This window comes from Zootoca vivipara, chromosome 14 (assembly GCF_965207765.1).
Source record: "Zootoca vivipara chromosome 14, rZooViv2.hap1.1, whole genome shotgun sequence".
In the NCBI taxonomy this organism is placed as follows: domain Eukaryota; kingdom Metazoa; phylum Chordata; class Lepidosauria; order Squamata; family Lacertidae; genus Zootoca; species Zootoca vivipara.
Genome location: NC_142597.1, coordinates 44,180,900 through 44,197,144, shown reverse-complemented (window position 1 = coordinate 44,197,144; position 16,245 = coordinate 44,180,900). Strand labels below are relative to the sequence as shown.

At 51.0% G+C, this 16,245-nt stretch overlaps 1 protein-coding gene across 3 annotated transcripts in view; it reads left to right on the top strand.

Moving 5' to 3' along the window:
• Positions 1–16,245, top strand: part of ABR (ABR activator of RhoGEF and GTPase) — a 120,236-nt gene that overhangs the window by 88,119 nt on the left and 15,872 nt on the right. Inside the window, exon 1 of one of the 3 annotated variants that reach the window (XM_035138842.3) lies at positions 11,845–12,395. The exons of the other annotated variants lie outside the window; for them this stretch is intronic. Coding sequence (XP_034994733.2) covers positions 12,225–12,395 — 171 coding nt within the window. The 5' untranslated portion in view covers positions 11,845–12,224. Of the gene's footprint in view, positions 1–11,844; positions 12,396–16,245 lie in introns of those variants that run through there. 3 annotated transcript variants of the gene reach the window in all.

The window sequence follows — 16,245 nt, the reverse complement described above, 5'->3', positions numbered from 1 at the left end:
ATTTGCATATGTCTCAAATCTCCCAACTATTTTTTCAGTGAGGTGCCCAAGCAGCATGAGGAGGGAGTCTTCTGTTTGAGACATGCAAGTCCCATACCCTCCCGAGCAGGGCTGCATGAGGCTATTCAGGAAAAGATAAAATAAAGGCTTTATTCATGCAAGCGCATAGTTAAACTCTCTCCCGCAGGAGGCAGTGATGGTCACCAACTCAGGTGGCTTTAAAAGAGGATTAGACAAATTCATGGAGGAGGAGGGGAATATCAAAAGCTACCATCTCGTGGTCTTCCATTTGGGTCATCTGCTTGGCCCCCTGTGAGAACAGGACGCTGGACTAGATGGGCCACCGGCTTGATCAATCAGGCTCTTCTTACTGTAACTATGCAGCCCTTTGGGGTTCGGGGCCAGAAACCATTGGGAAGAAAGTGGCATCTTTTCCCTCTGCTGCGCTGCCCTGACTGGAGAAGGGGCAACAGCGGAAATTCTCCCTCCCTATGAATCAGTTGAAGCAGATACATCTAAACAATTGGAGCAAGCCTGCTCTGCTCCCAGGACTGCCTTCTGCCTGCTTTCCCAGCCCCCTTCCCCCCCCACTCCCAACACACACACACTGCCCCATATCAGCTTCATCCCACAGTTGCTCTAGCAACAGTTGCCAAGACAACTGTTGAGTTTCGCTCCAATTGGGAGAGGCAGATAATGAGAGTGGAGGGAGAAATATTAGCACCTGCCTGAATAGGATGCTCACCAGACACAGAGTAATAAAAGATCTATTGGTGTCATATTGAAGGGAAGGCGTCTGTATTAGTGATCTAGTCCTTAGGGCTGTGGGGAGTGTTTCTTTCTCAAGCCCCCGTTCCCTTCCCCCCCCATCGGCTTCTGTCAGGTTCTTCTTCCGTCCAAACTATTTGTGCCCTGAGCTCACGTGAACAGAGATTCAGTTGGGCTGAATGAAAAGGAGTGTGTCTGTGTGTGCCTGTTAGTTGGGGGTTTGAAGGGAAGGCGGTTCTGTTCTTGACACAGCAGAGGCTGGGGGGGGGGCAGAGAGGAGGCCGTTTGTGTATGAAGTTTCAGGGCTGGTTTTCAACCATTATCCTTAATGTCACATGTGCAAACAGACTAAACTGAGTCAGGCAGGCACCTCGCAGGGTTGTAGTGAAGATAACATGGAGAGGTGGGCAGGGAACAGAACTGTGTTGCTACTTTGAGCTTCTTGGAGGATAATAACGTAATAATGAATAAGCAATAGCACTCTCCCCACTCGTGGTTCCCAGCAAGTGGTATTATTCAGAGCCTTTGGTGTTGGGCGCAGAACGTAGCCACTTGGGCTAGCAGCCACTGATAGTTGTGTCCTCTACAAAATTGCCTAATCTTTGCCTTTGCTGGGAATGGCATGCAGGGAGAAAGTGGCTTCTGTTGTGTTCAGGTCCTGCTTCTCCTTGGGTTGGATCTGGTGGGCCGCTGTGAGGGCAGGACTAGATGGGCCCCTTTTGGCCTGATCCAGCTGCGGCCAGCTCTCTTCGGATGCCTCCTAGCCTGGAGCGGCTTCTGCGACTGGTGGGGAGGCAGTGGATAGAAACATCGTGGCCGTGTCATTGCAAAGGAGGCTTGCCTCAAGGAACATGAGTCACGGCCGCTGGGTGTGTGGAGATTCCAGCCGTGTGAACCTTGGGGGCGGGCAGGGGAATCCTGGGAACCAAGGACCTCCCCAGTGGCCACAGCTCGGCCAGGCTGCTTGCGATAGATAGTGCCCAGAGGTGTGTGTGCTGTGCAGCGGGGACGGGAGGAGGAGATGTGGGCAAGGCAAGGAGGGTCAAAAGGCCTGTGGTGGAGCCCCTGCAGAAGGTCTGACTAGGGCTGGGAGGGACTTCCTGCCTGATAGCCTGGAGAGCTGCTGTCATTCAGCACGGAAAATACTCAGCTAGGTGGACCAATGAATGGGCCCAACATAAGGCAGCTTCCTGTGTTCCTGCTGAAACGAGCCCTTAGAATCATTGAGCTGTAGAGTGGGAAGGGACCATGAAGGTCATCCAGTCCAACCCCCTGCAACACAGGAAACTTTTTGCCCAAAGTGGGGCTTAACTCAGAACAATGAGGACTGGAATCTTGTTTTGTTGTTAGAGGGTGAGCTTTGGCTCTGTGGTAGAGCCCCTCCTTCGCTTGCTTCAATCCTCGGCATCACCAGGTACGGCTGGGAATATCCACACGGACAGGCAGTGACTTTCTAGGGTACCAGACAAATCCACCTTTCCTTGGATGCTGAAGGTGCTTCCTCTTTTCAACCAGACCCCAAAATCCTATCCCTGGTCCCGGGAGAGACAAAGCAGCTTAGACTAAACCTATGGGCAGAATCCTGCCCAGACCCCCCGTGTCCTCAGATCTGTGTTGTCTTGCAGCCTCTTTCTCCCCACCCCTCCAAGTTCCAAGCCCCTCTCCTCCCCAGTGCCTCTGAGCTCCCCCAGTCCAGCCAGGAGAGCCTGTGCAGACAAGGGCCCTTTTGTCAGGCCAGGAGACCTGTTTCTGGCTTCAATTAGGTGGGAGGCCTGGCTTGGAGGGAGAGGACCCCCAGGGTCAGTGGCAGGCAACTCGCTCTGTCTCACCGTGGTGCACAGAGCCTGGGAAGGTGATCTTGTGAGGTTCATGGGGCTTGTAATGGGGGGACTTGGCCCAAGATTGACCCTCTGTGTATTGGAAGGCAGCTGGACCAACCCCTGGTTTCCTAGTTGTGGCTGCGGTGGCGGCAGCTGCGATGGTGGCGCTGAGCCTGCGAAGGACCTGCTGGATCAGGCCAATGACCCATCTGATCCAGCACCCTGTTTTCACGTGAGCACATCAGCAGCTCACTTGCGATTTCCACTACTTGGTATTCAGAGGCATTAATGCCTCCCAACAGCGGAGGCAGGGCAGGGCCATCGTGGCCAGCGTTGTCTTCCATGAGTTATTAGAGGATAGAAGTTTATAAATGGAGGCATATAGAGCAGGCATGTCCTGTATAGAGCAGGCATGTCCAACAGGTAGATTGTGATCTACCAGTAGATCACTGGACGTTTGTGGTAGATCACCGGTAGATCAGTGGCTCCCCCCAAAGAAGCTAAAGATCTTTGGCTCCCCTAAAAAAAAAAAAGCTCAACATCTTTGCCCTGCCCCCCTAAAATGACCTGAATCACCAAAAACAGGGTTTTCCTTCCTAAAAAAAAAAAGCTCAATGCCGCTTTCCTCTTCCCTAAAGAAGTTCAATAACTTCTGTGTGAACCCCCCAAAACAGGGCTTTCCTTCCTCTTAGAAAAAGCTCCACAACTTTGACCTGAACCCCCCCAAAAGGGGGTATATTACTGCCAATTTTTAACTCTGTGAGTAGTTCGCAGTCTCCTGGAAGCTGGCCACCCCTGGTATAGAGAAACGCTTTCCCTCCTCTCTCACAACACTGGAACTTGTGGACATCCATGAATGCTGGAAGATTCAGGAGAGATGAAAGGAAGGACTTATTCATGCAGCCCACTGTTAAACTCCGGAACTCCCTCCCACAGGAGGCAGGATGGCCACCAAACTGGATGGCTTGAAAAGAGGATTATGTAGACAAATTCAGGGAGGAGCAGAGGGCTATCTATGCTACTAGCCATGCTTCTGAATACCAGTTGCTGGAAACCTCAGGAGGGGGCAAGGACTCTTGCGCTCCAGTCCTGCCTGCAGGTTTTGCATAGGCATCTGGGTGGCCCCTGTGAGAAAAGGATGCTGGACTAGATGGGCCATTGGCCATTGACCCAGCAGGAACTACATCTTTGTTGTTTAGTCGTTTAGTTGTGTCCGACTCTTTGTGACCCCATGGACCAGAGCACACCAGGCTCTCCTGTCTTCCACTGCCTCCCGCAGTTTGGTCAGACTCATGTTCGTAGCTTCGAGAACACTATCCAACCATCTCGTCCTCTGCCGTCCCCTTCTCCTAGTGCCCTCCATCTTTCCCAACATCAGGGTCTTTTCCAGGGAGTCTTCTCTTCTCATGAGGTGGCCAAAGTATTGGAGCCTCAGCTTCACGATCTGTCCTTCCAGTGAGCACCCAGGGCTGATTTCCTTCAGAATGGATAGGTTTGATCTTCCTGCAGTCCATGGGACTCTCAAGAGTCTCCTCCAGCACCATAATTCAAAAGCATCAATTCTTCAGCGATCAGCCGTCTTTATGGTCCAGCTCTCACTTCCATACATCACTACTGGGAAAACCATAGCTTTAACTATACGGACCTTTGCAGGCAAGGTGATGTCTCTGCTTTTTAAGATGTTGTCTAGGTTTGTCATTGCTTTTCTCCCAAGAAGCAGGCGTCTTTTAATTTCGTGACTGCTGTCACCATCTGCAGTGATCAAGGAGCCCAAGAAAGTAAAATCTTATGTTCTTCATTTGTCCAATCCTCTTCTGAAGCCGTTCACTATTATTGTTGTTTATAATAATAATACCACCCCCCTGAGAATGCACAATGCAGAAGATCCCTGGAGAGGGCCAGGGAGTATCTCCTGAAATAAGGCCTTTTCCCGATAGCAGCTGTGCTCTCTGCCTCCTTGTGGATCAATTGCATGTTATTTACGTCTCAGCCTCCCTCAATCAAACAGTGCTCTGGGCAGTTCTTCAGCAGATGGAATTAAACAGCAGCCACAAAATCAGCGGCGCAGCGTCAATCAGCATTTCGAGCCACTTACAGTAATAACAGTTTTTGCCTTGTTAGCTACGGTCCAGCGCAAACCGTAATTAGTTCAGGAAAAGGGAGTGACTAGGAGAGTAACAATCCCTGGACTGCAAGGATAAGGTCTCAGCTGTTCCTTTCACCTAACACGGTATAGTATGGACCTTACCAACCTTTTTGGGACCAGAGGGCATGTTTCAGATTTTGAGTGCTGTAGGCGCCAGTCACAAAATGGCAGCCTCCGGGGGGGGGGGGCATAATGCAAAATTAGAGAGACAGCCACCCCAGCAACCTTATACTTACCTTGGGGAGTCAGCTATGTCCTGCTGGTCCTGATTGTAAAGATCGCACAATACTGATTTTGCACAAGCACACAAACGCAGATGCTGTTGCTGTTGTCGAGCGCTGTGGGTTAAACCACTGAGCCTAGGGCTTGCTGATCAGAAGGTCGGTGGTTCGAATCTGCATGACAGGGTGAGCTCCTGTTGCTCGGTCCCAGCTCCTGCCCACCTAGCAGTTTGAAAGCACGTCAAAGTGCAAGTAGATAAATAGGTACCACTCCAAGCGGGAAGGTAAACGGTATTTCCGTGCGCTGCTCTGGTTCACCAGAAGCAGCTTTGTCATGCTGGCCACATGACCTGGAAGCTGTACGCCGGCTCCCTCGGCCAATAATGCGAGATGAGCACCACAACCCCAGAGTGGGTCACGACTGGACCTAATGGTCAGGGGTCCCTTTACCTTTAAGCAACAGGGAACATTCCTCAGCACCAGGAAAAACAAAAAAAGTGTGCACATCACATTCTCATTTCACAGAAACTGCTTAGAAGGTCCCTGCACATTTTGCACCGTAACTTTCTTTCTAGGAAGACTAGAGACTTGCTTGTTTTTAAAGTGGAAACTCAAAGTCTAGATCAGTGTTTCCCAAACTTGGGTCTCCAGCTGTTTTTGGACTACAGTTCCCATCGTCCCAGACCACTGGTCCTGCTAGCTGGGGATGATGGGAGTTGTTGTCCAAAAACAGATGGAGACCCAAGTTTGGGAAACAATGGTCTAGGGCAACTTCTGAGAGACACCTCAGTTAACCCCCACAAGAACCCTGTGAGATGGGTTAGGCTGAGTGGGGATTTGAACCCAGGTCTCTCAGCTCCTAGTTTGATACTCTGACCACACTGGCTGCATTGACAAGCTCCTTTGAGGTGTGTGTGCAGCTGTTAGGCTTAGGTTGCATATTTTTCTCTTAAATTAAAAAAAAAGCGGAGTGCCTCTGTGCCACAAGCAGAGTGCATCTCCCTTACCGACTAGCTGCTTCAAGCTATCAAGCCTGTGCCAGTCTTAAGGCCCTGCTTGCGGGCTTCTTGCTGAGGCATCTGCTTGGCCACTGTGAGGACAGAACGTTTTGTTCTTAATTCTAGTTGGGGAATTTGTGAAACAGACTTCTCCTTTTTGTTTTAGAAACTCTGCTATTTTGCCTCGTTATATCTACGTCAGTGGTTGCCAAACTTTTTGGTGGGCCCTGCCCCCCTCCCTGCTGGTTCCATTTACTCCCCCCCCCAGTGCCCCCTACCCTATAAAAAGCATTCAGAATAGTGATCTGCTCAACCCACAAAGGAAGATAATAATACAATAAAATTCAAGGTGGTAACGATTAATTGCACGTTTGTTCGAAATCCAATTAAAACTATTGAGTTTAATTAATCCAACAAAACCGGTGACCTTGATCATCGGTTGGGTTGTTTTGAACGAGTGAGCCAATGATTCCAGATTGCCACCACCCCTGACCTGTCGGCTGTGCAGGCTGCTAGGAGTCTTGCAGCATTTTGGGCAGGGGGTACAGATGTGTCGTCGTCCCACCACCACCGTAGCACCACCCAGCTTTGGAATATTAAGGATTTTGTGGCCTTGAAGGACCCTCTTCAGGATGCCTCTGATTGCTGACAGGTGCCTTCCAGCTGGGAATGGGGGCAGAGAATGGGGCCAGCTTGTGGGGGAATCCTGCAGGTTTAAAGGAGGAGAAGGAGGAGGTCTCTGCTGCTCTGCCCCCCCCCATCACCACCACATTGGCTTCTCATTTGCAAAGGAACATTCCAATCTGAGCTTGCTGTTTAACTCTTGCATCTACTCCGAGGGAGAGGGATTGAAGGAGAGACAGATGGAGACACCGGTGTTCTTGACCACACCAAGCAGGGAAATCAGGATGTGTTAAAGACAACTTTTTGGGGGGGCAGGTGTTTCATTCTTGGGTGTGATCCAAAAATGCAAACCTTACCATCTTTGAGCATTAGGGAAAGACCTAATACGAGCTGTAATGTACCCTTGGCACCTGTTTTCCATGCCTGGGTTATGTGGCATGGTGCAAGTGCCTCTGAGCATGGACAGAGAGTAGGGGCCTGTTGCTTGCTCATGAGTCACCACAGCCAGGTCTTGACACTGGAAGGCAGGGCCTTCCTTCACCAGCAGGTTGCCAGAAGCCGCACAAAGGAGTCGCCTTTATACTTCACTGCAGGGCTTGCCGACAAGGCTTTGAAAAGCAGGTTGCTGGCTGGGGCAAGACTCGTAGTCCAAAACACCCAGACGGCACCAGGTTGGGGAAGTGTGGGGAGGACTCTGTGTGCTTGAGACCCTGCAAAGCAGCTGCTAGTCAGAGTAAACAATACTGGCCTAGATGGGCTAATGGTTTGGTACAAGGCTTTAATAATAATAATAATAATAATTTATTATTTATACCCCGCCCATCTGGCCGGGTTCCCCCAGCCACTCTGGGCGGCTTCCAACAAAACAGAAATTCTAAAATACAGAAATCCATCAAACATTAAAATACAGAAATCCATCAAACATTAAAAGCTTCCCTAAACAGGGCTGCCTTGAGATGCCTTCTAAAGGTCTGGTAATTGTTGTTCTCTTTGACCTCTAGTGGGAGGGCATTCCACAGGGTGGGTGCCACTACCGAGAAGGCCCTCTGCCTGGTTCCCTGTAACTTGGCTTCTCGTAGTGAGGGAACCGCCAGAAGGCCCTCGGAGCTGGACCTCAGTGTCCGGGCAGTACGATGGGGGTGGAGACGCTCCTTCAGGTATACCGGACCGAGGCCGTTTAGGGCTTTAAAGGTCAACACCAACACTTTGAATTGTGCTCGGAAACGTACTGGGAGCCAATGTAGGTCTTTCAGGACCGGTGTTATGTGGTCTCGGCGGCCGCTCCCAGTCACTAGTCTAGCTGCCGCATTCTGGATTAGTTGTAGTTTCCGGGTCACCTTCAAAGGTAGCCCCACGTAGAGCGCATTGCAGTAGTCCAAGCGAGAGATAACTAGAGCATGCACCACTCTGGAGAGACAGTCAGCGGGCAGGTAGGGACTCAGCCTGCGTACCAGATGGAGCTGATAAACAGCTGCCTTGGACACAGAGTTGACCTGTGCCTCCATGGACAGCTGTGAGTCTAAGATGACTCCCAGGCTGCGCACCTGGTCTTTCAGGGGCACAGTTACCCCATTCAGGACCAGGGAGTCCTCCACACCCGCCCGCCTCCTGTCCCCCACAAACAGTACTTCTGTCTTGTCAGGATTCAATCTCAATCTGTTAGCCGCCATCCATCCTCCAACCGCCTCCAAGCACTCACACAGGACCTTCACCGCCTTCTCTGGTTCTGATTTAAAAGAGAGGTAGAGCTGGGTATCATCAGCATACTGATGGACACCCAGCCCAAACCCCCTGATGATCTCTCCCAGCGGCTGCATATAGATGTTAAAAAGCATGGGGGAGAGGACAGAACCCTGAGGCACCCTACAAGTGAGAGCCCAGGGGTCTGAACACTCATCCCCCACCACCACTTTCTGAACACGGCCCAGGAGGAAGGAGCGGAACCACTGCATGACAGTGCCCCCAGTTCCCAAGCCCTCTAGACGGTCCAGAAGGATGTTATGGTTGATGGTGTCAAAAGCCGCTGAGAGATCCAGCAGAACAAGGAAACAGCTCTTACCTTTGTCCCTAGCCCGCCGGAGATCATCGACCAGTGCGACCAAGGCAGTTTCAGTCCCATGATGAGGCCTGAATCCTGACTGGAAGGGATCCAAATGGTCCGCTTCTTCCAGGCGTGCCTGAAGTTGTTCGGCAACCACTCGCTCAATCACCTTGCCCAAGAATGGAAGATTTGAGACTGGGCGATAGTTGGCCATATTGGCCGGATCTAAAGATGGTTTTTTAAGAAGCGGTTTAATAACCGCCTCTTTCAGCGGGTCTGGGAAGGCTCCCTCATGGAGAGAAGCATTTACCAACCCGCGAAGCCCATCGCCCAGCCCTTCCCGGCTAGCTTTTATAAGCCAGGATGGGCAAGGATCAAGGAGACAGGTGGTTGGTTTCACTCGTCGAAGCAGCCTGTCCACATCCTCGGAGGTAACAGATTGAAATTGATCCCACAAAACTTTACTAGACAGGACTCTAGCACTCCCCCGCCCCGGCCCTGCTCCCACGGTGGAGTCTACCTCTTCCCGAATCTGAGCGACTTTATCTGCAAAAAACTTTGCAAAATCATTGCAGGAGATCATGTGGCCCGTACTGGGCCCGGATGGAGCAGGTGGTTCCGCTAAATTGCGAACCACCTGGAAGAGTCTCCTGCTGCTGTTTTCTGCAGATGCGATGGAGACGGCGAAGAAGGTCCTCTTTGCCGTCGCCATTGCCACTTGGTAGGCTCGAAGTTGAGCTCTAGCCCGTGTCCGGTCTGATTCAAAATGAGTTTTCCGCCACCGGCGCTCTAGCCGTCTCAACGACTGTTTCATCGCCCTCAGCGCCGGGGAAAACCACGGGGCTGTCCGGGCTCCATGCAATCTGAGAGGGCGCTTCGGAGCCAGACAGTCAATAGCGCTGGTTAACTCCGCATTCCAGCGGGCCACCAGGGAATCAGCTGAAAGGCCATCGACATGGGATAAAACATCCCCTACCACTCTCTGGAAGCCAATTGGATCCATTAAGTAGCGGGGGCGGACCATCCGAATCGGTCCCACCTCCCTGCAGAGGGGAAGGGTTGCGGAGAAGTCCAGTTGCACCAGAAAGTGATCTGACCATGGCACTTCTTTTGTTTCGCTTTTACTTAATTTCAGATCACCAACATCCATAGAGGTAAACACCAAGTCCAAGGCATGTCCGCGGCTATGAGTTGGGCCAGACTTATTCAGGGACAGCCCCATGGTGGCCATGCTTTCCACGAAGTCCCGAGCGGCTCCTTGTAAGGTCGTGTCGGCATGGATATTAAAATCCCCTAAGACAACCAAGCTAGGTGTCTCCAGGAGCACATCCGACACGACCCGAAGCAGCTCGGGCAGGGAATCCTTGGTGCAGCGGGGAGGTCGGTACACCAAAAGGAATCCTGTACTGCCCCTATTGCCCAACTTCCAGAACATGCACTCAGAAAACTCAGTCTTACCAATAGGACGCCTGGTGCAAACTAATGACTTCCTAAAAATCACTGCAACCCCCCCTCCCCGCCCAGATGGCCTGGGTTGCTGTGCATAAGAGAAACCTGGTGGACAAGCAGCGCCAAGAACGGGCCCATCGGCTTCATCCAACCAGGTCTCTGTCACACATGCCAGGTCAAATCCTCCATCCACAATCAGGTCGTGAATGGCAGTGGTCTTATTCATCATCGACCTGGCATTGCACAGCAGCACCTTCAGGTCATGTGGGTATCCCTTGCTGATCCAATATCCGTCCGGTCAGGACCAGACCCGGAGGCAGGGATAGTCCTCAGACAACGACTAAGTCTGCCTCCTCGGTAATGACATGGTCTGGTCTTAGCGTAACTCCTCCTCCTACCCGTGACCACTGAGATCGGTTGTCCCAGTGCATCACCCCCTGTGGAATCTGCCCCAGCCATTTTGCTTGCTGGGACCCCCTCCCGGGCAGCCCTGATCCCTCCCCTTAAAAACAAAATAAAGCCTCTGTAAAAAACAGCAAAGAACAGAACAAAAGAAAAACACAAAAAACACAATAAAACAATAAAACCAAAAACAATAAAAATTACAAATACACTAAAATTTAACAGATTCCCACGCCCAACTAAAAATCCCTCCCTAAAACCTATGTAAGTCAAAAAATACAGTAAAACAATACAAAGACAGAAAATTACAAACTAAAATTGACCCCTCTCCTTAAAATCAAATTTAAAACCAATACAGAAAACACTAATACAATAAAACAATACAAACAAAGACAGAAAATTACAAACTAAAATTATGTTGTTAAAAAAATGGAAGCACTTTGACCTCAAGTTCTGTGTGTTCTCGCAGAGAGCATGTGTTGAAACGCACACCTGCATTGTGAGGGAATCGTGCTCAATCTTGAACGCATGCCGCAATCTCGGGAACGCCAGGTAATAGCTGGGCCACAAGATCCCTTCGTAGATAAGTGCCGGTTTAGTATAGCCATTTGAGTGTTGGACTCAAAACTGTGGAGACTCGGGATTTTATCCAAGGCTAGTCCTCCTCAGGGTAGACCCAGTGAAATTAATAATAATAATAATAATAATAATAATAATAATAATAATAATAATTTATTTATACCCCGCCCATCTGGCTGGGTTTCCCCAGCCACTCTGGGCAGCTTCCAACAGAAAAATAAAACACAGTGATCTATTAAACATTAAGAGCCTCCCTAAACAGGGCTGCCTTCAGATGTCTTCTAAATTTAATGAACATGCCTGCCTTAGGTTCATTAATTTCAATGGGTCTCCCCTGAGTAGGACAAGCGTGAATACAGCCCATAGATTTGCATCCTTGCTTAGCATATTGGGTGATATCTCTCAGCCTGGTCTACCTCGCAGGATTGTTTTTAGTATAAAACAGGGGAGGGAAGTAAAACAAATATAACAATCTTAATTCTCAACCGAGTGAATTCTTTTGCTCCCAGATCTTCCAATTAGCAGCAGCATCTAAAAGTTTTCCACTGATTTTCTGTCTGATGTAAAAGAATCTAGAGCAAATAATGGAGCAAGGAGGGGGGGGGCAGAAACTGTCTTGTTTTGGTTGCTTGTGCTGGGGGGGGGGGAACGGGACATCTGGCTGGCCGCTCATAGGAACAGATGGGTTAGCGCCTCCATCTGATGATCCAGCGCAGGGAGATATTGATGCTGCTTTTATGGAGAGCTGCCCACCCCCTAAAAGGCACCAACCCATGGCCCACTTGGCAACCCAGGGACTAATTCTCTTGGGAAAGTCTGTGCATGACTTAGGCAAGAGGGAAACAGCCTGGCGCTTGAGGGGTTAACCCAGTAGGGGGAAAGGGGGGGTGGAGAAGCTGCTAGGAAGGGGGCGGAACAGAGGCTGGCTTTCCTTGTTCCCCTCAAGTCAAGTCGGAGAGGATGCTGGAGAGATGAGGGGCTCTTTCTTGCAAAGTCTCTGAGCTTGCACGGATCCGGCTGCCTCCAGTATGCCCCCTGCCTCATCCTGCTAGCCGAAAGGAGAGCGGACCCTCTCTCTTGGAAATATTTGGCATCTCCTCATCCATTGCTGATTTCTGGGGTTGCTCCCCCCCCCACAAGGAACACCCCCCCTGAAGTGGGGAGAAAGCCAGCAAGATGACGGAGGTGCTGGTACAGACCCCCGAAGGCCCACTCAACCTGGCCTCTGAGCGGCTGGACCACTGCTCCCTGGACAGCTTGGAGGAGGAAGCCTCCGAGGGCAAGCGGACCCCCAACACTGGGTCCAGGCTGTGGGGCCGGGTGCGCAGCAAGCTCCTTCGTCAAAAGGTGCGCAGGGTGGGCTGGGGGTTGATCTCCCTTGCACCTCTGTGCTTATTTGGGGAGGGGGAGAGGGGAGGAACGACTGGTGCATATGCTACTGTCCCCTGCTGCAGTGAAAGGCATCATTTTTGTGGCTGCAGGATTAAATTCTTTGGGAGCGGTGTTCTCAAGAACTGTCTCCTTTTCCGAACTCCGCATCAACTTGCAGTTCTCTCCCTCCTCTAGCGGGTGGGGAGTCAAGTTGCCCCTCAGGGTATACCCAAGGCTTTCCTTTCAGACCCCCTTTCCCCACCCCTCTTCACAGCTTTCCTGTGGGAATCCCCCCCCCCACCATGTGAAATAGCTACTACAGCTCCCTTACCCTAAGCTCCTGTTGGTGCCTTCTTTCGGTCATGGCATAATGTAGGGTGGGAGGGCGATGCCACATGCAAAGGAGAGTGGCTGGATGTTTCTGACACTTGTTAAGACTCCATATTTCTCCGGCTAGGGAGATAGTTTGGGTGCTTTCTGGCTGTCTCCAAAGTTGGTTGATTTCTTTTTTAAAAAGAGGTGTTCAGTGGCACTCAACCTTCATTTTTACCTTAATTTCATAACCTCATAAACGTTGGGGCTGACTGGCTCTTAAAGCAGCGCAGAAGGTGTATTCTGTGGGGTTTTTAGAGAGCACTCGCTACTTTGTATGGGCCCCCAGTAAGAATAGGTGATGATGATGATGATGATAATGATAATAATATTCTGGGGCTGAGATCGCTCCCAGTCCCTTCCCAGCTGGCATGCCTGCAGCATGGCTCTCCCCGAAGTCTGTTCTCTTAGCAAAGGGTCAGCGCTCCTGGGCTGCTGACATGCAGGGAATGTGAGACGCGCTTTGTGCAAACGTCACCGGAGCTACTGGCATTTTTTTGTTTTGTTTCGTCCTTTCAAAGGTGACAGCGGAGGGACATGCGGGTCAAAAATGCTGCCTCAGGGCTTCCGGGGGACACCCAAGGACTAACTGCACCAGGCGTGGGACACCCCAACCTTCCTGCACACACTCAGTCACCTTATCCTTGCCGGAATCTTCTAGCCCAAAGTTCCTGTGTGTTTTGTGTGTGTGTTTATGCAATCTCTTGGTTTCTAGAGGTGCATAAAAAGACTGGCTGCCTTAATGCCTTTTCCTTACTGTAGCTTTGAGAGATTGGGGGGGGGGAGAGAGAGCCTGCTTTTTCAGTCGCTGGCCTCTCCGGGTAGGGCCGGGGTTTTTCTTTGCCCAAAGTCCTGGAGAGCTGCTGCTGGTTAGCATGGGACGCTCCTGAGCTGGATGAGCCAGTGGTGCAGCTTCCTGTTTAAATTGGCCCGTCATTCCTTAATTCTGAACCATGAGGACCGGGATCTTGCTATATATTGTTCCAAGGAAAGGGCTGCAGCTCAGCCGTACAGCATCTGCTTGCAATTCCGAAGGACATGGAAGCGTCCTCCCTTCAAGGACTGCAGTGGTGAAAAGGGGAGTTCTGTACCCCTGATGTTCATATGGCAGGAGGTCTGCAAGTGTTTTTATAAAGTGGGGGCATGATTTAGTTAGGAGGTGAAACTTGTGGATTTAATTTGAGCTCTGACACCCCCTACAGTACCTTCTGTGTCTGCTTCTATATAGGTGATGTCAAGACCTCTGATCCTCAGCTCTTGTTTTGAACATGGAAATGGCTTGTGTGTGTGTACTCAAGAGTCCTTAAGGTAGATCAGCAGATTTGAACTGTGGCACCCTTAAGACGGGGGGCAAGAAGAGATGGCATGTGTGTGTCTCCTCCCTTTAGGTGGGAAGTTGTGGGGGGTCTCATGACAGTTTGTGAGGATCATAAAACCCTCACGGTTTGTTGTGCAAAAGTTTAATTTCCAGGGAGCACAAGGTGCAGTCGTGCCGTGTGATCTGCATGGATTTCCTGTGGTTTTTCGTTTTTCTTTGCACTGGCTGCCCCAAGGAGAAACTGAGCCCACGGGGCCAGAGGAGGGTCTCCTTATAAAGACTCTTACTGACTCTCGCTGTTCTGCCTGGCTGGTTTTGTTGTGATGTAGCGCTCAGGCACCATTGACCTGATTTTTGTGCCCCTGCTGTTTGGCTGGCTGGTCTCCAGCTAACCCAGAGGCAGTGTCCTCTCCTGCTGTTTTACTGCCCTGGGGGGCCACTCCATGACACAGCAGGATGATGTGCCTTCAGCAGAGGGTGCCTGTTGCCTCCCTGTGTGAGTCACCGATCTGTGTCAGAATTCTGGGTCCACAAGAGTCAGTCTCTCTCTCTCTCTCTCTCTTGTGTGTGTGTGTGTGTGTGTGTGTGTGTGTGTGTGTATACACACACACACACACACACACACACACACACACACAGTCAAGCATATCTTTAATTCAGAGGAAGAGAGCCCCCACCCCCGCCTCAAAAATTGGCTAGCATGAATTTTGGGAACACTGCTGCACCTCCCTTTCATTATTATTTATTTTGTTTATTAATAGCTTCCCATTAGGCATACCAAAGCGATGTACAATAAAGTGACATAAATATAAAACAGTGTTTTATACTCTCTCTCTCTCTCACTTGAAAAAAAAACAAGGCAATTGATTTCTCCACTTCTGGGAGCAGAGATCAGATTGATGGCTAAGTGCTCCCTCCCCTTGTTGCTTTGCTGTCTGCCAGGAGGGAGCCAGACTCTCTCTCTTCCTCTCTCTCTCTCTCTGGAAAGTGGTTATTGGCCAGCAGGCTTTCTGGTCCAGTGGGGCTGAGCGGCTGTTGCCATGCTAACTGTCTGGGGATGGGAATTGGAGCAGAGCAGCTGGTGAGGCCTAAAGCGCCTGGGTGGTGCTGCAGAGCTCCCAGGACGATGCCTGAGGATGACGGCCCCCTTAATTGGAGGGCGTCTGCAAGGAATTGATCTGGGCCATCTATGCATGCCATAGAATTGCTGGGGTGCTGGTGGTAGTGGTGGTCTGGAGCTCTGAGGGTCTCCTATTTGCGCAGCCGCCAACGGCATCCTGGCTGAGCCTGGAAGGGCTGATTAGGCCCAGGGTGTCAGGGGCCGGAGGTCACCTTCTGTGATGGGACCAGAATATTTCCCTGTGGTCCTCAGCAGAGGACAGATCTCCTTAGGCGTTTTTTGTGCCAATTTGATTTGCTGTGACTCCCCCTTCTCTGGTTAATACTTGAGAAGTTTGTGGATGAGCCATAGTTTTTTGTGGCAGCACCCCTGCTTTGAGTGTAGAAGGTCCTGGTTCATTCCCCAGCATCCCCTTGCCTAAAACCCTGGAGAGCTGCTGCCAGTCAGTGCAGCAGATCAATGGGCCCAGGGGTCTGACTCAACAGAAAGCACCTTTCAGCATTCCTGTTTTCACCCCTTCAGAACAGACCCTTGAAGACTAGAGCCTTGTTTTTAATATTAGGGAAGGGACCCTGAGATACAGCTTCCTATGTTACTCTCGCGCACTAGACATGGCTGCAATTTTCTGCTCTAGCCTGCCCTGCAGATCAGCTTGAGGGGAAGGGACATTCTGTGCATGCTCAGGGAGACTCTCTCCTTCCCTTCACCCATTCAGGGCTGGGCTCCAGCAACTCTGCTGTGGCTGTTGCTGTTTTTAATTGGAAGCACGGGCCTCCCTTCTTTTGAGTGTGTCTATCTGCGTGTGCAAGGGCAGGGGGGGACGATGTGCAACAGGTGGCCGTGCTTGTTGTCCGCCAAGGTTGGCACGAAGCCCTCATTGAGATGAGATGCTAAGCAGGCAGGAGCAGCAGCTGTGCGCGAGAGAGAGCTTGCTTCCTGGGGTCTTTTGTGTTCAGCTCTCTCTACGGGGGATGGAGGCGGCGCCCGTCTCCTGGAGCTGGCGTGCGCTCTTGTTG